This window comes from Eublepharis macularius, chromosome 1 (genome assembly GCF_028583425.1).
Source record: "Eublepharis macularius isolate TG4126 chromosome 1, MPM_Emac_v1.0, whole genome shotgun sequence".
Lineage (NCBI taxonomy): Eukaryota > Metazoa > Chordata > Lepidosauria > Squamata > Eublepharidae > Eublepharis > Eublepharis macularius.
Genome location: NC_072790.1, coordinates 75,463,738 through 75,488,735, shown reverse-complemented (window position 1 = coordinate 75,488,735; position 24,998 = coordinate 75,463,738). Strand labels below are relative to the sequence as shown.

The following is a 24,998-nucleotide window of genomic DNA, read 5'->3' as shown; positions in this document are numbered from 1 at the left end:
AGGTAGGGCCTGACACTAATGTATCTCCCACTCACGGCAGCTTTTCTTCAGGACACTCTGGCAAAGGACTTAGTTGTCCTCCTAAACTATTCAGAGGCAGGGATTAGGAGCCAAACTACATGCAACACCCTACACATGTTTTTCACATGTCGGGTCTCACAAGGCTCCCTGGGAGGGGTAGTTTTACAAATAATAGCCACTTGATGAGATTCTCTACTGGGGAATCTTTCTCTTTCCAAAAGCCACTTGGCTCGGGTTTTCCTCTGGGAGCTGGGAGGAGGGAACATAACAGGCCAAGGCACTCGCTCTCTCTCTCTCTCTCTGTGTGTGTGTGTGTGTGTGAGAGAGAGAGAGAGAGAGAGAGAGAGAGAGAATTACCTCATTGCAATTACCTCAGCTGCTCCATCTCTCCTCCTTTCCATCTTCCATCCATTCTTTCCTCTTTTTAAAAAAATATTAAGTCCAGCAAGGTTTACTGTTGGGTAGACTGATATGCCTAAGCACAGGCCTGTGATCCCCTTGCTCTATGTATGCAGTCTTCTCAGCATCACCCACTGCCTTCATGAGATGTTACTTGAACTTTAAGATGCGTGAGGTTTTTATGGTGCTTGCAGAATTACACCAGTTCAGAATACAGAAGCTTTAAAAACAAACTTCATTTAGAGGAAAAGGAATAAATCCCTTCTCACGTACACATTAAGGTTTTGATATGGTTTTCCGAGAAGGAGCTTATCATGAAAGGCACTGATGCAGTACGAACAGCCAGTGAGAGGAAAATCAAGTCTTAGTAGCAGCACTTGAAAAGATGTGGTGCAAAAGGAGATTGCTGGAGCTCCAGATAAAAATATTTAAAGAGCTTGTTGCATAGGTTTTGGGGATGGAGTGGGGGTATCAACAATCTTGAGGGGAAAAAACTACAGATGAATATTTAAAAGTTCACAAATTTCTTCATGAAACAGAAAATGAAATTTTGAATTAGTATTTTAAAACCAGTGCAGAAAACTGTATGGCAGAATGCAAATTGAAGATAAATGGTTTCTGAATAAAGATCACAAGAAACAAGTCCTTTGGAGAATTGTTATGTTGAGAATTACCATGTCAGGAAGATTATGAGAACAGGTGCAGTGAGTTTATGGAAATAACTTTGAGGTTAAATCAAGTGGGGAGGGTAAGGAAGCAGGAGGATACTTGCATGAAGTTCTATTCTAAATTGCCAATTCTTCAATATTTGTTTATCAATATTTAAGGAACTAGAACCCACTGCATAGAGAATACAGACTTTCATAGAGCATCAACATTTATATTATTCATATTTATGTACCATCAAGTCTCAAATGACTTACGGCAATCACAGCAAAGAGTTTTCAAGGCAAGTGAGAAGCAGAGGTGGTTTGCCGTTGCCTTCCTCTGCAGAGGAAACTCAAGTCTTTCTTGGTGGTCTCTCATTCAAGTACCGACCCTGCTTAGCTTCCAAGATCTGAGGAGATCAGGCTATACCATGCCACGTTCCCTCCCTTTTACATTATAGGAGTACCAAATTGATCCAAATTTCATATTCTGGAAAGTATTTATTTAACTTTTTCTAACAGATATAAATTTAAACTGGCAGATTCTCAATAACTATCAATCAGGCTATATGTTCACATAGCAGATGTTGTTAGAATGAACCAGTCTCGTCCAGCACACTCACCACCATCAGATGAGTAGGGTACTACCAGTCATCTGATTAGAGGTAGTTTTATATACTACTCAACTAGCCCAAATTGGTGATATGGTCAGTCATTTGAAGGGGGACATACATGTTCAGCAAGCAAGAGATTGCTAAGCCCCAGAAGCTGTGTTCCTCTTTGAGGAAATTATAATTTTCCAGTAAGGAATCACCATCTTCATTTATAAAAGTAAACGTGCTTTATGTAGGGAACACAGTGTTTCATAGAGTATCAATATTTCAATTACCAAATGTACCCAAAGTTCACATTCAGGAAAGTGCTTGTTTAACAATCCCTAGACGAGTGTATTGTAGAAAGGCCAGTTAGTCTACCCACTGCTCTAGAACTATAGATAATGTTGTTAATTCTCAGATTTTTATTTATTTATTATTTATTTATAGTCTACCTTTTTCACTGAGACTCAAGGCAGATTACACAGTGTGAATCAGTACAGTCAATTTCAAAAACATTTCAATAAACAGTGTAATAGGATATATAAATGCAAATTTGCAAAGATTTAGAACTAGCAAGAATCCAATACAGAGTTGAAGAAGTGGTGAAACAGCTGCATATTTTAATTGCTATGACTGTAGAGCTGATTGCTGACTTTTAAAAGAACCTGAAAGGCAAAATTATAATGATACTCATTCACAGAAGATTCATAGTGAAATCCTAAGGATCCATAGGATTTCACTGTCAATTTAAAATCAAACGAGCAATCATATTCACACATCATATACCATAACTTGCTCAGGAGCTGGACCTTACTAACAGAAACCATTTTTGTACTAAGCAATTGGAACATCGGCTTTTGATTAAAGAAAACTTTCTTTCCAACAGGAAGGTATTTTTCTGCAGCTCATCTGTACACTTTATAAAGCATTTATAACCTCTCTTGTTGACAGTATGTTATTTTCATATCATATGTAGCAGAAACTCCTAACTAGAATCAGTAGTAATGAGTATGTAGTAGTAGCAACTTACAGTAGTACCAGGTATATCTTTTGAAACCCTTGGGTGGGAACCAACCAGCATTTCTGCTGGTGTTCAGAAAGGAGGGGTCCCTTTGACCACCAAAAAAGGCTATGTGGAGATCAAGGGAACTGCATTTACAAAAGACATGTGGGCTAGAGGCTATAGTCAGGAGGGGAATTGGGTGAGATTGAATGACAGGGATGGTTGAATCCAATCCCTGACTTCTTACAGTATTCTCCTTAGCATAATAATAACAACAACAATGACAACAACAATAACAACAACATTTGATTTATATACCGCCCTTCAGGACAACTTAATGCCCACTCAGAGCGGTTTACAAAGTATGCCATTATTATCCCCACGACAAAGCACCCTGTGAGGTGCGTGGGGCTGAGAGAGCTCCAGAGAACTGTGACTAGCCCAAGGTCACCCAGCTGGCTTCAAGTGGAGGAGTTGGGAATCAAACCCGGCTCTCCAGATTAGAGTCCCGCACTCTTAACCACTACACCAAACTGGCATGAGATGACCTGCTCACCTCTGTTCTTCTCTGCATCCAGAGCAGAGGATGAGAGAGAAGATTAGGAAGATATGATAGAGATGTTCTTTTGCTTCTAGCAGCAGTTACTATGCCAGTTTATGTACCTGCACCTGTATAGCATGATATAGCATAGTGCCTTAGAAACCAAACTACAAATAGGAAACACCTAATTTAAATCTTGCTTCTGCCACAAACTAATTAGGTGGCCTTAGGCAAACCACTGTCTTCTGACGTGTAATATACCAATTTTCCTTATAGCATTGATGTAACCACTATGAAAGGTGATGTATGTGATGTATTATATGTACTATTATTTGTCCTTCAGAGTAGTATAGATTGTGACTGTAGGAAGTGCAGCTTATTTAGGGTCAAGGAACCCTCCATCTGTAATCTAAAATGATTGCAGTCAGAACAGCAACAAAGCAACTGCACTTATATACAATTCTTCTAGACAGATTAGTGCCCCACTCAGAGCAGTGAACAAAGTCAATGTTGTTATTATCCCCACAATACAGCTGGGTGGCTGGGGCTGAGAGGAGTGGCTTACCCAAGCCTACCTATGGCAGTAACAGGATGTGAACCAGCAGAGTACTGATTTGCAATCCAGCCACTTAACCACTATGCTATAACAGCTCAGAATGTGATTATGCAGGACAGACAAATTAATAACAACTTACAAAGATCTTTTTTTATGGCAATGCAGAACAACTGCATTGAAAGAAACTGCTAAGAAAGAAATCACCACCTTGTCTCCAGTGAGATAAAGCGGGATGGAAATGTTTTAAATAAATGAATCCAAAGGTCATTTTCTACCCGCAGAAAGGAACAAGGGATTTTGTCTGCTTCCTCTTTCCCACTTTGCCTCCTGTGCTTATCTTTAAGATCTTTTGCTCCTCTGGAACATTTCAGGTGGGATCCACAAAGAGGAGCAAAAATCACCCTCACTCTTCAGCTGGTGGAAATGATTTACAATGATGAAGAATTACCTTTGGATTCAACCCTAAATTATAGATTTCACATGATCTACTGGGACTGTAGCAGCAAATCACAGTTCTGTTCCCAAAATGTATTGGTACACATTCCCTATGTCTCTGGCAAGATATCTCTACTAGAAAGCCGCTGCTTTTTCACACTCTAGCTGTTTTCCCCCACTGGCTGGTAAACTGCTTCAAGCTTACTTCTTCAGATAACTGAAGAAGTGAGCTGTGATTCATGAAAGCTCATACCCTACCACAAATTTTGTTAGTCTTATGGGTGCTACTTGGCTCTTGCTCTTTTCTGCTGCTACAGACAAACTAACATGGCCACCCGTCTTGATCTGCTCCAAGCTGGGATGGAGCTGTCCATGGACCATCTTGCAATAATTATCCCTTGTTGAGGAAATATGCATAGTAGCTAAGGAGCACTAATATTCTTTTGTTCCTATAACCTAACTCCAAATCCATTCACATTTATAAGACATAACCTCATTTCCAGAAAACGAATACTAATCTCTGAACTATTATAACACACTTTCTCTGTTCTAAATGATTCATGTTACCATGATGTTTCTCTATATACATTTTCTATATATGTTTTTCCCTTTAACTAAGAACTAGTCTATTTGCTAGCTCCATTCAACCTCTCCCCAATTAACAGCACAAAGAGGCAATACTCAATGTTTGACTCAAAGCCATTGTCCTACCCCCAGGCAAATCCTTAGATGCATGAAGATAATTGCTCCAATATTCCAGCTTCTTTCTAACTCAGCAAGAATTTTTAGAACCTGGCTTTCTTTGACCAGTCTTCACACTTAGTAAAGCTCCAAGAAATAATTTTTTAAAAAAAATGATCCAAAGAGAAGCCCAATGAATTCCTCTTGGTACATCAGAGCTGCATTCAGAAAGATACATATGTAACTTCACCTGAGGCACTTAACCTCATTGACATTTGCTTTCTGTACCCTTCCCGCAGCCTTTTCAGTTACTTTGTGCTGCTGTAGCATATTTCAGCCAAACAGAGTTCTTCTTTCCAACCCAAATACAAAAATGCAGAACAGAACAAAACAAAAATCTTTTGCAAAAACACTTATTTCTATAAGAGGTTTCTTGGCTGTGGGTTTTAGTCAGTACCCATCCAAAGCACTCCTTTCAGCCTGGGCTACCATTTTCTCCAGCTTCAAGTCTTGCAGATTCCTTTCCCCACACTTTCCCCTATCCCAGGGGCTGTTGAGCTGGCTTTTCAGTCCTATCATTGTTATCAACGCCAGCATTGAGAAAGGCTCTTGCATTTCAGCTACTGACTTACAGTTCTGCAGCCCAGATCCATCAAATGCTCATCCTCTTCTTGGATTCCTTCAGCCCCCACCCCCAACAGGGTGCTCTGCAGATGGATTTCTGTGCCAGCCACGATTCCTACCCCCGTAAGAGGTTGCTGCTGGCAACTGGCAGAAGACTTACTGGCTGAATGCTACAGCATCACCAGTGACACCCTGATATTACTTCTAGTAGACTTACAACCACCCCTCCCCTTCTCTCCTTTTTTCCCACGCTGCCCAGCTGAGTGGCTGCAGAAAACACCCACTGGATGTGGGAGAGCTCCTATCCCCAGCAGAAACTTTGCAAGCCTACCCCTGTAGCAGCTGAACAACAAGATTCTCATTTCACTGCCACCATGTGCCCCCCATGACGTTATTCCACCATGTGCCCATTTCTATATCCATTAGACGTCTTTGCCCGTTCAATTAATCGCATTTTTATCCTATTCTTCCTCCAAGCAGCTCTGGACAGTGTACATGTTTCACTTTCCTTCCTTTTTTAATCTTTTCAACAGCTTTGTACAATAAAGTGTGTGTGACTGGCCTGCAATCACACTTGCCCCTTCTCTCCCCCTCATTAAAAGGCTTGCAGAATTTAAAACTGGATACCCGTAGCATCTCGGCAGCTCCCCAAGGCCAGAGGGCAAGCTGGACCCCAGAAGTTTGCTCCCTTGCTCCCTTGGGTGCTTTGCTTCCATGTGTTAGGAAGCCTGGTGGTGGTTCTGCTAGCAAGTTCATTTGCTCTAGCAGTGTTGCTGCCGCTTCTGGCATTAGCTTACTCCAGGTCAGAGTTTCTTTCCAATGGAACACAATCCCACTTTTAGCACCAGATTAGAGCTCCGTTGACAGCCCAAGGTTGAAAAGTTTTTGGAGATTTGGGGCTGGAGCCTGAAAGTGGAGGGACCTGAGCTGCAAAAAATACCAAACAGTCCACCTTCCAAAGCAGCAATTTTTCTCCAGGTGAACTGACTGTGTACTTTGAGATTAGTTGTAATTCCGGGAGATCTCCAGGCCCCACCTGGAAGTTGGCAATCCATCACCAGTTATGCACATCCCGTTTCTCTGAGTGGCAAAAGTTTGAGGGGCTGTGCTTACCTGGGTTGATTCCCTTTGGAGGACAGAGAAATGGAGACTTACGGTGTTTTTTGTAATGTTTGGTAAATTTACAAATACATAAGTAGAGCCCAATTGGAATCAGAGAGGCACCTCTAAAGAAAAGCAGAACAGCTGTCCCAGATCAGCACCCCTGCCTGCCTGCCCAAGATGCAAAAGCTAACTTATAGTAGTGTCGGTTTCCATCTCCATGAGACTCAAAACCTGCCATTTCTTCAGATAGACATCCACCAAGCTCAGACAGCTGTTTCAACAGAGACATTAGACAGCAATTATTCCCCATGTAGGAAACATCCACAGTTGCTAAGGAACATTCCTGTTCTTCCGTTATAGGGCCTGGTTTCAATCCCCTCAAGCCAAACCCATTCATAGAAATTAGACAGCAAGCTCTCAACCATGGCCATTTCCACACTACTCACCTTCATCCGGAACGGGGCGCAACGTTGCGAAAAAACTGCAGAAGATAGCATCTTCTTGTGCGAGTTTTGCGTGATGTCACGCAAAACTTATGCGAGAAGATGATATCTTCCATGGTTTTTTCTCAACGTTGTGCCCTGTTCCGGTTGAAGGTGAGTAGTGTGGAAACGGCCCATATATACAACTGAGCAAACCTATGCAGCCAGCTGAGTGGAAGTGGATGTAACTTTGCCTATTCCCCTTTCCACTGCAGACTGCTACACCCAGCCTTATACTGGAAGAGAATGGGCAGGTTCCTGTTTCCTGGGGTACAGTGGTTTAGACTTCCATGAGCAGAACTCTGTTGGCAGTACTTTAGATACAACACAGTTATCTAACAAAAACAGAAAATCTGACCTTGAAGCTTGCAAATTTCAACACAAAATATTGGCAAATTATTCAACCAATATTGACTTGGTGGATTTAAAAAATTAAAAAGTAAGTTCGTGGATTTATAAAATAAAAAAAGTAAATAGAGAAATTCAGTTTTAACTTTGCAATATTGGGTTCAAAGGAAAATCGCTGTAATCCAATTTCCACTAATTGCACACCTATATAAGGTGGCGCTGTTCATCAAACTTGATTGCTTATTAGAGGGTAATTGTAATTAAATGAACATTCTGAGCAATAAACTTGTGATTCTAACTTGTAGGATTCAATAATGTCACTCAGAAAGTGGATTACTTTTATAATAATGATCACCACTCCTTTTCCTTTATGGTGTGCTCCTAATTCCCTTCTATTTAATTTCCTTTTTTAATATATATTTGCAGATTGGGGAGTTTCAGACTCATGAGAATTAGGGACTCATCTTTTGGCACATAATACCTTAATCTGTTTGCTCATTTAGACAAAAAAGTGATAATGTTACAAGGAGACCAGTGGGCCAAGATAATACCCAAATTGCCAAAGTAATCATGCAGAGTTAATATCACTGTTAGTATAACCAGACAGCGGCTATCATAATGGCTAAAGACTAGACAAAATTATATAAATCCCAATTATTAGCAAGTGGTGCTGAAATGGTTCCTCCTCTGCATTTCCCAATAGCAAATCTTCTACATAGTATTTTTTCATTCTCATTAGCAGTCATTATTAGCATCCCCTTACCAAATTTTGCATCCTTTCAATGGGTATATTTTAAGAAAATTTCTACTTACTGGTCCTTTGGAGCCTGGGTTTTGTGATGTGTGTGTTGGCGGGAGGGGAGAGATGATCAATAGCTTTGTGTGTGATGCCTCTCAAAATAGCTAGTTTGGTGTAAAGCAGATTAATGCTCTTTATCTGGAAGGTTGAGGGAAGACTCCAAATCTTTCTGGATATATGAACAAGGCTTGTTATGTGTGCATGTGTGTGTTATTGTTCAGCATTAACTTTGTTTCTTTTTCAGATATAAAGATTACAGTAGAACTGGAATCTTCAGGAGATGACATCTCAGCCACTTTGAGTACTATGCCATATTTCATTGATTCTCTTAGTCTTCCTACTTCTCTTCCTGAAGATGATATTTTGGTGCCCACAGAACAGATCATGTTATTTCCAGAGGCAACTGATGGTGGCCCCTCAATTGTTATTGATGAGTCTTTTGAAGCAACAACTTCTTTGTGGGAAGCAACTGCAGTCCCAACTGGGTTTGAATGGGGGGTGCAGGGTATTGCCACTGACTCAGGCATCATTGACATGATGAGCCCGGGAACGACTGGGGAAATGGAGGACGGCAGTGGCTATTATGTATTGCCAGCAACCCCACCGGCAGAAACAACTCCAGTTCCTCCACAGGAGTATGTAACTACAAGCGCTGTGACAGCTGAAGCCAAAGGCAAGGAGTTAGTGGTGTTCTTTAGCTTGAGGGTAACCAACATGCATTTTTCTGATGACCTCTTCAATCGAAGTTCGGCAGAATACAAAGCTCTTGAACAGCAGTTCATGCAGATGGTAGGTGACTGTTACTTCTTTATGCATCAGTATTCACCGGCAGATGTTTAAGAAGAAGCTTTTATCACTTGGTAACTAATTTCTTGTTGTTATTGCTGTTCAAACTAAAAACAGAGTCTGATTTCATAAAGCACTTTAGGAGGGAGGCTGGCACTTTTTGCTTATTACGTGATGCAATCCTATGCATGAGATCTATTTTCTTGTAAGTTCCACAGTATTCAGAAGGGCTAACTGCTAAGGAGATGCACATGGGACTGCAGCCTTAGCCAAATTAGCTGGAAAAGCAATGGCAGACAAAATATCATAAGCAAAAAAGAGTATAGCTGAGTCTTCTGTTGTGGAAACTTCTAACACATATATAATATAGGTAGGTGGTAATACATAATATATATGGAGAATACACAAAGTAAGCAATACATAAAATCTTTAGTGGTGGTTGAGGGTAGGTGGGAACGTTGCAATTTGAATCTGAGACTTGGTACATCAGCAAGTACATTTTTAGGCTTGAATGACACAGACTGGCTGCTGCATCAGCACAGTGTCACAAGACATCACACAGTGCTGGCATTATATGGATGTCGCACAGGCAGTCTGAACAAAGATCCTTCTGCAAATGTTAACTTCGGGTTGTTAAGCCTGTACTACATGTTGATTTTTTTTTTTAAAAAATGCCAATTTAATGTATGTATCATGGTCATAATAGGCCTGCAACCAAAAAGACCATTCTGATCTGTAGGACGTACAAAAATTCAGTGTGACAGAGCTGCACAGACATCTACTGCCACCTTCCTCCCTTAACAGAAGATGACATTTAGCTCTCAACTGGCCCAGCAGAGGAAAGAAATGAGGCCTCCTTTACACACATGAAGAGAAGATCGAGCACCACTCATTCACCCATTTTCCCCCTCACTCTCTCAAACATCACTCAGAAGGCTGAGAAGATTGGAGAAGCATTGTTGGAAGGAGTAAGCAGTGGCAGTTGGGCTGCTTCAGTGGAAGCCATGTTTGTTCCTTTCCGATACCACCTCCCTCTCTCTTGCACGTTCATTCCCTCCCTGTTAGTATTGCTGGGTTCTGCTGTGGTGACAAAGGAAAAGAGCCTCCATTTTTGTTTATACCATCTGTATGCTGCTGTTGACTGGGACCCATAAGAAAGGCAGACTGTCCACCATAAAGGAAGAAGCTGAGCCATTGAAATCCATCAAATTTATACAACTAATATGAAATGACTGTCCTTTCCCCTCTCTTTTAGGTATAGGGTATCATTGATGACATCTAAGTGCTGAATTCTTATACTGGATTGACAGTGAGCCCTAGGGAAATGCATCACAAGTTCTCAAAAAGCATGATAACATACAGATTTCTCACTGGATGTAGTGATACTATTGTTTAGCACAACTGCTTGCCAGTTAAATTATACTGTAACATAACCTGACATGAACTTCTGAAAATAAGTGGATTTAAGTCATGTTAAATTGAATGGTGATGTTTCCTTAGTCTGGAAGAACATAAAAGCCATATTAATGAATAACTGTAGAACAGAGGATCAGATAGGCTGGAAGGCTATAACAGATAGCTGTATGTGGCAGAGGGTCCCCCCCCCCCTAACCAACATCAGCAAAGTCAACCCTGAGGGCTGCATGACTTGATTGCTCCCTCCGTCTGCATTCTTCATTGAGGTTTGCTTAAGTCCCATTGATTTCTTTTTAACTGGATTGCAGTGTGTGGATTTAATTAGTAGGAAAATGTACTCCATCTATCTTAATAGATCGTTGAGAAAGAGCCAAACATAGGAAGTGTTGAAGACTAACCAAGAAACTTAACCTGGTAGCAGATGTAAGGCCTGCTAATGAAGTCAGAGAAAAAGAGTCGTTGATTTATGTTCCTGAAAATGAAAAGTGAATTTAAGTAGAATGACTGTGGGCATGGTTATAGGACTTAATGTAAAAGTCTCTCTCTCTCTCTCCTCCTTTGCAGCTGCTTCCCTACCTTCAGTCCAACCTTACAGGATTTAAGCAACTTGAAATATTGAACTTCCGCAACGGAAGCGTGATTGTCAACAGCAAAATGAAGTTTGCCAAGTCAGTGCCATACAACATCACAGAGGCCATCCACTGTGTCTTGGAGGACTTTTGCGATGCTGCAGCTCAACACCTTAATCTTGAAATTGACAGTTACTCACTTGATATTGAGCCAGGTAATATAAAAATGGGACCAGAGGTGGGAGGAAGGAGTGGAGACCACAGATGCTTTTCCTGTAGAAATGCCGTACCAGTTTGTTGTGCACTGGTGCTACAGAAAGTGTAAACTAGGCAAATTGAACATATTATGAGGTCATATGCAACATAAATGATAAAAATGCAAAAAGGTACTATTTTAATTAATACTTATTAAATTAGTAATATTAATTAGCATTAATAACAATTAGTATTGAATGAAGATATTGATACCAATTGATATCAACACTCAGAATTTATTCAGCACAAGATTTTACCAACTGGTATACGTGCTTCATAGCTGTTCAGTTCTTTGTATCTTCTTATTTATTTATTTTATTTATTTATTCGATTTTTAGCCTGCCCTCCCCACGAATGGGCTTATGGCGGGGTACAATGGTATAATTGATAACAATTAAAACATTTAATACATTTAAAACCCTGTAACAATACATACTCGATAAACATCTCAGATGGCGGCCCCATCCAATGTCCCCAATCATAATATAAAACAGAAAAGTTGGGTGGGGGCCATAATTAATATTATTCTGGTGACTTCACTTGTAAGGGGGGCAGATTATTCCATAGCCCCCTGGTAGGAGACCAGTAGGGAGGCTCCCAACCCAGCCTGGGACTGGCCTCAACTATATGCCTGGCAGAACATCTCTGTCTTACAGGCCCACCAAAATGATGTAAGATCTGTCTGGGACCATAATCTGGGATTTTCAATTAAGCACCAAGGGGTAGCATTAGCTTTTCCTTTATAATATACATGGGCAAAGGACCTTTTTGAGGCGCAGCCAACTTCACAGCCACTTACTTGTTACGTTAGAGGTCTTTTGCCATTTCTGAAATCTCAGTCACTGATTCTTCTCCCATCATACTTAAACCAGGCCGACACTTCAGTTGCAGCAGTTGGAGAAAGTGTCTGATGCTCGTAGTACATATGCGGGGGGTGGGGGGAGGGAGGCCAACTGGAAGCACATAGAAGCGAGCAGCATTCATACATGCACACACAGAAAGCTGTGTGGGAGTCGCTTCACTCTGCTCCTCCTGAGCTCATTCCCAGCTGCCACAGCTCTGGTAATGTGGGCAGCGAGTATTCTGTCTGTCCCCATGCAGCCTGGTGCTGCTGCTGTACCAGTTGCTTGCTCCATCTCAAAAAGCAAATATATAGCAGGCTGCTGTTTCATCCTGTGTGAAAAGGAAGGAATTAAGGCTCACACAGGTATTCTTGCTAAGGTTGAAAGAGCAGTGAGCTCATCTTGAGCAAGTGATGGGTACAGTGGCAACAATCAAGCTGGCAGGTGATGGGTTAGGTGGTGGCAGCAGTTGGATGTGAGTTGCCTTGCAGGCCACAAGAGTGCCCTTGAAGGGCTGGATACAGACCCTAGGCTTATGCTTGACCCAGCAGTATCTCTTGGTCATGGGCATGGCTCCTCCTTTGCATTTAGATGTGGAGAGTTAAGCATATGCAGCTTGTTGCAGTTGAAAAAGGTGCACGAGTGCTTAAATTGAAGATTCTAACAGCGGCAGTCAGCAAACTGGGAAAATTGGCAGGTCGCCAAGAAAAGCAGCAGTGCCAGCTTGCATTTATTATTCAATGCTGATAAGGCACTTGGTTTAGTTTTCATTTATACTCAAGTATAACGAACTGAATAATATATACTTTATCTTAGAAAATAAGATTGATCATAGTCATGAATAATCAGCCCATTCTTGTCATTGAAAAAGTAGGGTGTGGTGCTTACTCTATGTCTATGATGTCTCCAGCCTGATGACTGACTCTAGTTTCACATAGCTTCTCACCAGGAATAAATCCTCATGAAGACCTTTCCTGCCAGTCGATCTAGTACTCCTGAAGAAGTCCAGGGCTTTTTTTCAGCAGGAATGCAGTGGAACGGAGTTCCAGCACCTCTTGAAAACAATCATGTGTCCAATGGCCCTGCCCCCTGATCTCCAGACTGAGATCAGTTCCCCTGGAGGAAATGGCCATTTTGGAAGGGGGATTTGGAAGGGGGTATGCAAGTTTAAAAGTTAAAGTGCCCCTTTCTGTGTGGCTTGGAAGCCGCATGGAAAGGAGCACATTAAACCCTCATGGCTTGCTTCAGCTGACAGGAGGCTCCTCACCAGTCAGCTGAAGGAATTGTGGGGTTTAAAAGTTAAAGCGCCCCTTTCCCCACAGCTTGCAAGCCATGCAGAAAGGGCCGCTTTAACTTTTAAACTTGCATACCCCCTTCCAAATCCCCCTTCCAAAATGGCCATTTACTCCAGGGGATCTGATCTCTTCAAGATGCATCAGGTGAAACCAGTAGTGAGGTGTTTTAAACTGAAAGTGCCCCTTCTTCTACCGCTTGCGAGTGGCAGAAGAAGGGGGCTTTGAAACGCCGCCACCCCCACCCCCTGCGCCAGCGTCACGTGATACATAGGATATGTTTCTCCCTCATTTCCCTTTTGAGAGTTCCACCACCTGTAGGACGTATCCTTTCCACCAGCTGCTCAGACATTGTGCACCATAACAGCCAATGAACTTACTTCCTACAACCAGTCTTCAAAGTAGAATACTAATTACAAACTCTACCCAGGACATGGCAGAAAGTACTCCAGGTTGTTCCTGATGCCAACATAGCCTAAATTTCATTGCCTAAAGTAGATTCTGTTTCTTTATACTGATATCTTTCCAAATATGCTGATGCTGAGTATTTTGCACATTTCCCAGAACACATGTAGTACCAAAGAGCATCTGCTCATCTGGCTTCCCATCCTACAAAGCAGAGAAGTAATTAGTTCACCAGGCATTCCTTCCTTCTTTTGCAAGTTACCTTTCAGTGACATCACATAATGGGACATCGCCATCTCACTCCCTGCTGTGAAATAAGCACATATTTAACTAGAGATAATCTGCTTGAATAAAGCAGGGAACAGAGTTTCTGTTTTTAAGGGTGGAGAACTGCCAGCCCCTCAGAATTAAAAGAGAAGAAGAAGAAGGAAGGAAGGACAAAAGAGAGAGGCAGCCAGGTTAAGGTAACAGGATCATTCTGTGTGCAAGTTCAGAGAGTAACAGTGATAAAAATCAAAGGAAGGCATGGATACTAGATAATGGGAACGGACTCAACTGAAATTGTGAGTGTCTCCATGTTGTCATCAGCATTCTGACCTCTAGCCCCTTGTGTTACCTTTTCCTGGCAAGCAAAAAAGGGAACACAGTCTGCTCATCCATAAATTTGTCATCCTTTCACAGATCAGAGGCGCTTGTGCATCATGTTCAGATGAAAGAAACTGCCAGAGCATGTTGACATGACACTGTCATGACTCTGCTGATATTACCAACAGCATGACTAAAAACGTTGTCTTGACAACATTCCTGAAAGCCCCTTCTGTTTAACATTCTATAGCTCAGAGTTTTGAATTGAATGAGAGTTCTTTAGGTCTTTAAAGGTCTTTTTTCCTGTCTGGGGGGGGGGGGGAACGTTGATTTGACTGTGAACTTTTACATGCTTCAGAAAGCTTGGCACGCAAAATCAGGCAAAAAGATGAAACTGAATTGTGGCTACATCTAGCTACTTTGGTAAGGTAGATATAAGTGTATATAAGTACGTGTGCTTTCCTCCTGCAGGCTGGCCTCTGGCATTTACTAAGTATGAATGTATAACTGGATAGCCACACTCCCCTTGCATTTCCACTTACCTACAATGTCAACTCTGTTTTCTTCCTTCTGTTCCCCACTGCCGCCTCACTACTCACTACCACCATCCTTGCATCCTGTAGTGTGCTTTTTGTTTTTGTCAGATATTCTCTATGTAGTCTCAGAGCCAGTTTAAATTTCACCCCAGTACTCTACATGTAGCAGAATGCAGATGAGAAGGGCTCATGTGAATACACTCCCACTCCCATGATGTGCTCAATGGCGGTGGTAGGAAGACCACAGTGTCTGCCCTTCCCCAATGTTTCCTTCATTTGCATGACTCCCATGTCATATGCAACAAGTCAGAGGCTTGCTCTCAGGGTCTTATCTATTAGAGCTTATCCTATATATAATTCTGAATTAGGACCTTGAGGTGTGGACTATTAAATCAGCACACTGGGGTCAGACACAGAGTAGGGGATGTTTGTACAGATTGAGTCATCCCTCAGATTTACACAAACATTGAAAAAAGGAAAGGGGAGTTAAAAATCAAGATCTCATGATGGTACGCCACTATACCACATTGGTTGTGATCCTAGAAAACTTTCCTGGATGCAATCCCATTAAATACAATGGAACCTACTTCTGAGTAGACTTTAGGATTCTTCCCATTTGTTCTCAATTATGTGTCATATCAAAAGGAAACTAGTCACAAGAATGTAGTTTAACAAATCAAAAATATTTCCTGGATCTAATCAAGCATATTTATCTTAATCCCATATTTTAACTACCCATTATGTTTATTCCATGCTTGGTCTTAGACAGCTACTTTTATTAGAATTATGTGTTTGAGTGCAAAATGCTGACATGCAGTGTTTGTTTTGAAGGCTGTACCCAGGTAGGAATGGTTTTCTGTTTGTTTCCCCGCCCCCCCCCCCCCCCCGCCCCATGAGTAGGAAAATATCAGTTCCTCTGTCGTGTATAGTTTAGAAAAGCAAGTTAACGCTTTTACATACATGTAAAATTAAAATGCTACGTGTGTAATTGGTACAAGACACAACACAAACAGCAGCTCATAAAAAGGTTTACAATTTTCTGTCATGTTCACATTTGTCCGCTCAGAAAAACTACAGGCCCAAAGTTCAGTTGTGAATTTAAAATAAAGCCTATTTTTGAAAATGAGAGCCATCTAGTGGGAACAGGGCTATGGTAAATTATTTGCTCTTATTTTTTGAAACCCAGAAATAGTATTGGCTGATTATGATCAACTAAGCATATGCAACAGACCTTCTAAGGATCTCTCTGTTGTTCATTATTAGCAAAACTTTTGGCAAAAGTCGCCACATCCGTAAAAATAAGGGAGCCTTCAGAGAGTCACAGTGGTGAAGAAAAACAGCAACACCTCAGGACTAGCGTTGAATTACGGGGAAACAAGGAGAATCAAAAACAATCCATGGTGTTTATCCACTGCCACAGACAGCGGCAGAGCTGCTTTTCCTGTGTACACTGCTGGTTCAAAGCAGCGATATAATATGGTACAAAGAACTGTGGGGTTCGATCAGAGCTGTCCTGGATGGTTGTTATTATGGACACAGTTTTGCTTGAGCAAATGTTTAGTGGAAAACGAAGGAAGGAAGCTGATGTAGGTAAAGGCACAGACCGATATGCAAAACTGAATTACCAGCCACATTTTTAGGATACAGCTCAAAGGGAGGGAGATCAGAATGCCCATTGAGAGCAGTGACCCTGGCCATCCTGGCTGATTTGATCTGTCTCTTCCCCTCCTCAAAATATCAGGCAGTACTTTACTCAAGGGTTTCCAACTCCCAGGTGGGGCCTGGAGATCCCCCAGAAGAATAACTGACCTACAGGCTACAGAGATCAATTTGCCTGGAGAAAATGGCTGCTTTGGAGAGTGGACTATGGCATTATACCCATTAAGATCCCTCCCCTTGCCATCCCCAGGCTCCATCCCAACTCTCTAGGAATTTCCTAACCTGGAGTTGGCAACCCTAGAAGACATAGGCTGTAGCTTTGCTAACAGAAGGCATTTGTGTAACAGAGAAATTAGAGATGGTGGTTGGACATTGTTTATGTCTGCATTCAACTGATTTACTGCCTCGTGCCCCGGACAGCTGGGCGTTGACCTGAAATCAGCACCATTTGAAGTAGCTCTTCATCTAACAAACAATACAGGCATGATCAAGACTCACCATCATGTTCTGGGATTTTTATTTTCCCAAAACTCTTTTAAAACATTTTTTTTAATTTGGTAATTTCCAGCCTCAGGAAGCATTCCGGTGAACTCAAAAGCTCGCACGCTGTTATGTGTCATTTGGTTGGTTCTAATAAAAGGTATTACATGAACTGTGTTCTGGCATTTTAGGATTTCTGTAAAAAGGACAGAACACCCTCTCTTTTTCCATTCTTCTGCAGCCACAAAGGCTCCCTAAAATGCTGTTCCTGGGGGACAGAGGACCCCAAAGAACATCAGGAGGGGAAGTTGAGGATCTGAAGCAGGTGGAATAAATCGGCAAATGTCCCCCCCCCCCAACACACACACACATATATTAATGGAAGTCCAAGTCATCACTTCCTGCTTTGCTGCCCTTTCTCCAGTATGTGACTGAAATGCTCTCTGGCCATGCTTACAACCAATCCTCATCTTTACATAACGTTTTTAGCAAGCTCAGACCTATTGCTGAAAGAGGTTCTAAAGTTGAGGGTCTAAGATGGATGTGTAGTTAAAAATATCGAAACAGCTGGAGATTGACAAATCCAACATGAACAGCAAGCACACATAACCGTATAAGAAAACCTGTATCCTGTTATTCTTTCTAATTTTTAAGTTGTCAGTTGCAATGGGCACCTGGATTTTGACACTTCTGGATACTATTGGTCTGCAAAATGGCAGACAGGCAGCTTTGTGGTACTCTGTGGCATTCTTAGTTTCAGCCTATTTGTGTGAAGAAACAGGCTTATTACCATTCCCTCTTTCACCAGTATCTTGTTCCATTTCTCTTCAACCTTCCTTTCTCAACTGAAAACCAACTTGGCACATTTTGATACCCACTTTCATGTAGATGTGAAGAGACCAGACAGACTATTAGCTTAAAGGGGCTGAAGTGGCAGCATGATGTGCTAAATGCAACTGTTCATACTTTATCAATAAACAAATAATTGGCATTGTTGAAATAGGCTCCAGCGAGCCAGGAAACTTTTTTTAAAAAGTCAAAAGAATGGAAGTAGAAGAATTTGAAAAGTAGAATTAGGTGGGTCTGAGCAAATACTTTGTTCAAAAAATATTAAATATTTTTCATGTTTTTGACTTTGCCTGGTTTTATTTCCACAACAATTTAAGCAACAGCAACATGAAAATGAGCAGAATTAAAACAGCAGTAGAAAACACAAAAGAGCCATAACATAAAAATATAAAATGGAACCAATAAAACCCTATTAATAAAAGCAATAAACAAGCGTGGACATGTAAAAGCATAGTAAAAGCTGAATCAAGTGCTGCTAAAGCAACCAAGACATAAAATGACACAGCTAATTATCATCAAAGGCTTAGAGCAATAAAAATGTTTTCACCAAATGCATAGAATGGTACCAGACAAATCCCTGTGAGGAGGGAGTTCCAAAGATAAGCTCCAGCTAAAGGAGACCTCGTACATACTCCATGGGGATGCACAGAACAGGGCCTTGGAAATAATTGTAACAATCAGGCAAGTTCAGGCAGCCCTTTAAATAGCGTGACCTTATTGTATTCAGAGCTTGACTTGTAAAATTAGCATACTGAATTGTTCCAATAAATAAATGGTGATCAAGTAGATCTCTCTGTAACATTTAGTTCCACTCTCAGTTCACCGAAAAGTACAGGGTTCACTTGTAGGTAGAAAAACAATAAAAAGCCAGGCTGTTTAAGATGTATCATTAGAGATTGTGAGTACAAACTAAAGATATCTTTTTCTTCTAGGACATGCTTTAATGATGGGCACAGTGGTTCTGGTGTATGGCCAGGGCAACCTTGTTTTGTTCTCTAGTTGCTTTGGTTTTCTGCCAAGTACATAATAGCAATGCATCAATGAACCCATTTAAAAGATTTCTTCCTCCTATTACAGCTGATCAAGCAGACCCTTGCAAGTTCATGGCATGCGATGAATTCTCACACTGCATAAAGAATGAGTGGACAAAAGAAGCGGATTGTCTTTGTAAACCTGGTTATGTAAGAAAAGATGGACAGCCGTGCCGTAGTCTGTGTGAGATTGAGCCACATCTGTGTATTAATGGTGGCAAATGTGAATTAGTTCCAGGAAGAGGCGCTGTCTGTAGGTAAATAACTCTTGTGAACAGTAATTTAACTCTGTAACAACCATACCACTGTAGTATCTTATCTGAGAACTTGGAGAACTTTAACACTCTGAGTAGATAATACTGAGTTACATTGATCAATGTTATGTTCCTATGTGTATCATTTAAGATTTATATAGTATTATTCACCCCCTCATCTACAAGTCACAAACCAAAACTTACCTCATATAATCCTGCAGTAAAAGGTGTAGTGGCATTTAATGTAATACTTTTGCCTAATTTTGGCCACCCATCATCAAGTTTTGATGATCACATCTAAGCCATACAGCAGCTCAGATATTTTGTTTGGGTGTAGCTTGTTTTAAAAACAAATGACCAAGAATGTTAGCCAGTACATTCACATAACATGTTTCATACTCGGGTAATCTATCAGGGCTTCAGATAGGCCAATATGGAGAAACCAAACTTCACTAAAAGCATAGTATATTTTAAAGGACAATATGAGCTCATCAGATCTCAGAAGCTAAGCAGGGTCGGCCTTGGTTAGTAATTGGATGGGAGACCTCCAAACACAACCAGGGTTGCAGAGGCAGGCAATGGCAAACTACCTCTGTTAGTCTCTTGCCATGAAAACCATACCAGGGGTTGCCATAAATCATCTATGATTTGAGGGCACTTTCTATCACCATATATTAATTAGACTAAACGGGTCGTTTCGTAGAAAAAGAGCTGGAGGAACTCATTAGCACAACCCCATTAGCATAACTCATTAGCATATGCCATGTCCCTTGACATCACCAGAAATGTGTCATTAGCGTAACTGGTTTGCTTATGCCACACCCCCTGACATCACCTATCCTGGCTGTTTTGGACCCAATCCTGGCCATTCAGGGCCAAAATTGGGCCCAAAATGGCAAAAAGGGGCTGAAAATGGCCGAAAAGGGGCCCAAAATGGTCAGGACCGGGCTGCTGCTAAACAGGAGAGTGATCCACTACCCATCAGAGGCCCAATCCAGGATGAAATGGGCCCAAAATGGCCGAGAGGTGGGCAGGGCTGCCTGACATGTGACCTCTTTGGGGAACTGCTGGAACTGCGTTCCTGCATGTTCTCCGTTGAAATGAGCCCTGAGGCTGAAAATGAGTACATATACATGTATAGTCCTTTAAAGGAGTATACAGTTCTACATTGTAAGGCTTTGAAATGGATTTTTCCACAGTCCTTGTGAACCACTGGGGCAGAGGGGGAAATACAAAATGTTTTCTCTAGAGGACTTTCCCTAAGTTGAGAGCAGGTGAACGGAGTGTCATATGGTGAGCTCTGGTTTGTGACAGATATCTGGATATGATGCTGCATAAGTTAGCATTCAAACCTGTGCCATGTTTACATATGGGAGATGATGTGAACCAGAACATAACCGGCATTAATTCTGATAACGTATTTGTTAAACCTCTTTTTATACTGTTACACACAATTGCTATGATCATGCTTGTCAGTGTGTATGCTCAGTTAATGCCATTCTTTGAATAGAGGTCCAGTGGTAACATTTGCTTGTAGCTAATTGTTTGGCCTCTCATCTATGAGCCAGCCCTCTGGGAAACATTAGGCATAGAAGCCTGTGCTGTCTAATTCTGCAGATGCCGCGCGACTGTGTCAACTTGACCTCCTTAGCTTAGGAGAAGAAACATCCCTGTCCAGTTGTTTTATGTTCATCCACATTAACCATAAAGAAATTTAATCTTGAGTCATCATGTTGCTTCACAAAGAAATCGAGCTTAGATGAAGTGATTCATTTCATCTGACAACTATTTTTTCCACTCATTTGCAGGATTTCTGCTATATCTGAAAGGTGATGATGAGTAGATAGAGGATTTCTTTGGCCTTGGTCTTTGGGTTTTTTTACATATATTGTTTTGCTTCCCTCTCCCTCCACATTTTAGATGCCCAGTCCATAGAAACAGAGGAGAGCGTTGTGCAAAATACACTCCGACACCTACGCGATCCATCATTTCCAAAGCTGTGATACTTGGCTTATCATGCTTCATTTTTCTTCTCATCACTTTAATAATTAAGTTACGAAGAAAATGCAAAAACAAGCCTAATTTGGAGTAAGCAGCTCAACCCTTCCAAATTTCCCTTCCAAAATTTTGGCCTTTTAAAGCTGCAAATGAGAAGCCTTACCATATACAAACATGTTCTGCCTTATAGAGATTCTTCTCTCAGCCGGTGCCCCACTGAGACAACTTTAAGAATTAATCCTGGTTTTGATCATGATGAACCCATCAGTAGTTTTTGCCATGGGCCATGTAGTGTAAGTGCTTGTGTTAGTTCATCAGAAAGCATTGATCAAGAAACATTACAAGATCATGAAAACCAAAGAGAGCATGGAGGTAAAATGCATGGAAAACTCCTCCTTCCTCTTACTAGAGTTGTAACATTGTCCTTGTTAACAATCAACTGTGTAATTATCAGCCATCTTTTCCTTCAGTATTCCAGAACTAAAAAGACTAATCTCCACTGACACTAATAATCTGCGACATCTCTGTAGTAGCTTCATAGCAGAACATTCAATTAACGAATTTCCTCTGACTGCACTTCTGAACAGTAGTTTCTGTTCTCTCGCTAGCTGTGGTAGCTTGTCTGACAAGCAGCATGAACACTTCCCCTTGTTTTCCACTGTAGGCCACCAGACACAAAACGGCTGAGAAGTTAGTATCTGAAGCCCTGGATTCCAACAACAGCCAGATGGGGAAAAAAAGGTTTGTGAAACTTCGTGTAATATTGTTACCATTGGTAACAACTTGGATCTTGTTACAGAGGGAATCACTACCTTCCTGAAGTCCCTTGCACGCTTCAAAAAGCCACAGCCGAGGGACCTGTCAAAAAGAAATGTTATGCAGCAAAGAGGGATGCAGTAGGAAGTTGCTGAAACAATCCCAACTTTCACACAAGCAGAGTTTGAGCTTTCATAATAAGTTCTGATCCCCACCCCCACCCCCAATTCTCATTATTCACACAAGTCTTTCCTCACACATGACCTTTGGAGGGAACACGGGGGTGTTGGAGAAGAGGGAATGAGATGAGGAAAGCTGTAAACATCATTTCCATAACATCAGTCTGCCGACAGAAGCTTGGATGCAGCATAGACAATCTTATGGTTTTTCCATTGCCATTGAAAGTTAAAGGAAACAAAACCAAACATTCATTTATGTCTTTTTCATAGTTCAATAGAAACATGTTTGATGTATATTGGGATGGATCTTGAGCAAGGACCAAGTGAGATCATGCAAGGATCACCTAATTCCCCAGCTTTGCCCTCACCCCAGCAGCCATTTCTGAGCCCAGGAAAGTTTATGCCTGGGAGTATGGGGTCCAGGTGGAGTAATAGCCATTCACATCAAGAGGCTACACAGTGGGGAGGTCTGCCAATAGAAGAGCAGGAGGGTCCATTTTGCCTTCTTTCCCCTCCCTATTGGACATGAGTCCCACAAGTGCAGGGACAAACTTTCTCAGAGTCAGAAAGGACTGTTGGGGGAAGGAGGAAGCCAGGCAGGTCAGCCCCTTTCTCTGAAAGGTCGCAGGATTACCCTATCATATAAGATAGTTGGGAAGGTAAAAACCACTTTAAAACTAACATGCTAGAAAGTGAATTTTGAATACACTCTGTTGAATGCAGAATAATTGTTAACAGAAAAGTTGGATCCAGGGGATCATGAGCCGTATTATGCTCATGGAATAGACGTTACCTTCTACCACCTCCTTCCTGCATCTCCCCAAAAGGGTCAGAGGGACTGCATAAGACACACCATCAAAGGTTGCACTAAGAAAGAGAAATCCATAGAAATGGAAGCCCTCCCCCCTTTCCTTTACATAGTGTTCTCTGATTGCTTTGGACTGAAAGCTAAATAGCTCAAATCTATGAAAGTTTATCCCAAAAGAAGCCTGCAGCATGGAGCATAGTCTTCAGTTCAGAAATTAACCTTCTAAATGTTTGAGGACATTTCTAAATGGTTTTAATGTAAATGTTAGCCAAATGTTTCCTAAGCACTTTGTTTTCACAGGTTTTCAGCAAGAGAAGTTCTTGCATTTTTCAAGCACATATTCAAGATAAAGGAAGTTTTCAGGGAAGAGGGAAGCAATGATGAGCTTCAGAAAGATACCAGTATGTTTTTCATAAAAGTGAGGACACTAACAGAAGCTTTTATTTTTTGCTTACAAAAAAAAGGGTGCACCTTGTTTTCCTTAGAACTGTCCAACTTTTCATATCCATTATCATTCATGAATGCTGTGCGAAATGTATTTAATAAATGTACAGTGTTTATACGATAAATATTTTTGTTACTTTTAAACTTAGATATCAGTATAGAAGTCTATGGTGGAAATGTTACTTTCAGTAATATTATCTCCCAAAGTGAAAGCAGTAAAGGGGCTGACACGTACATGCTAATTATTGGGGCAATAGTAATGTGGTAGTAAATGCTGGTTAATTATGATAAAGATATTGGAATCTTATTTAAGGCTTTCACTAGAGCATTCATACGCTTAGCATTACAGCTGTTTATCAGGGTTTATACCTTAGGCCTCCACCCCCATTAAACCAGCTCTGACTGTACATAAATACATACATGGCCACCCAAATCATAAATGTTTTTGCATAGAATAAATTGGATTGCAGTTTTCCTAAAGGATTATTTTGAGGAACATCCTGGACATTTTAGGCTGTACATAAAAGCCCTGTGCTTGCAGTTATCTACAGTAGCAATAGCTCAGTTGTACGTAATTTCCAAAAACAGAGCCACCTGCACTCTCACGGAGCGTTAAGTTACAATAAGCAGCATGCAGCACAGGCAAGGGAGGAGGGGGAAATATCCCTTTGTGCTACATCCATCATCTGCATTGAAGAGTTTGTCTTGCACGACTTTCTCTATGTGCCCAACTCTGCACAATCCTATAAAGCCAATCAATAAAGCTAAGTATCCCCACCCCAGCAATAGTAGGTTAATATATCTGAACTGGGGTGGGTGGGCTTCTCCCTTCTTAGAACGCCTACAGCCTGTGCAGATTTCTATAGGGGAGACGCACGGGCCCAGGATGCAAATATTTTAGTACAGCAAAGGAAACAGCAGCACAACTCTCAAGCTGCTTCTCCCCTCATTTGTACAGAAGCTCCACAGCCACAATTTCAAATAGATATACTTAGGAACATTTCCCACAGGCTAGTGTGCACAAGGGCAGTGTCTTAGCACTACTTACTCTCTTACCAAATAGCATTTTACTTCAAGGATCAAGTGCATTTCTGCTCTAGGTGCCATCTTGGCACCCCGAACCAATTTAGGCATTGAGATGAACCTGAGCCTTCCCAAAAACAAAGCAAGTTTGTGGAAGTGATTTTTGCCATTTTCCCTTTTTCTCTGCAGCTTTCTGCCCCTCCCCGCAACTTCTGAAGATATTCTCATATGCACTATAGTAAAAGGAGACTGCAATAAGGAAAAATAGAAAAGAGTCCAGTAGCACCTTTAAGACTAACCAACTTTACTGTAGCATAAGCTTTCAAGAATCACAGTTCTCTTCTTCAGATGCATGCAATAAGGAAAAATCTCTTCTGCAAATTTGCTCTGTTTGTGGAAAGCTCAGATACAACCTGTTATCTAAGCAATAAAATGGATTGCTTTTCACATGTGATTGCTACTCAGAGTCAATATATGTGAGATTGAGATGATCATCTGTTTATTCTTCTACTTTGTCAAGAAAATATGCCTATCATGCTATACTTTTACACTTTGTAGATACTGCGCTAGAGTACCACCACCCCCAGAAAGAGTA

General features: G+C 41.3%; 1 protein-coding gene across 1 annotated transcript in view; it reads left to right on the top strand.

Annotated features, from left to right (window-relative positions):
* Positions 1–21,602, top strand: part of IMPG1 (interphotoreceptor matrix proteoglycan 1) — a 121,057-nt gene extending 99,455 nt beyond the window's left edge. Inside the window, 6 exon segments of the mRNA XM_054987835.1 lie at positions 8,481–9,025; positions 11,003–11,222; positions 18,988–19,198; positions 21,116–21,283; positions 21,384–21,574; positions 21,577–21,602. Coding sequence (XP_054843810.1) covers positions 8,481–9,025; positions 11,003–11,222; positions 18,988–19,198; positions 21,116–21,283; positions 21,384–21,574; positions 21,577–21,602 — 1,361 coding nt within the window.
* Positions 21,603–24,998: the final 3,396 nt, after the last annotated feature.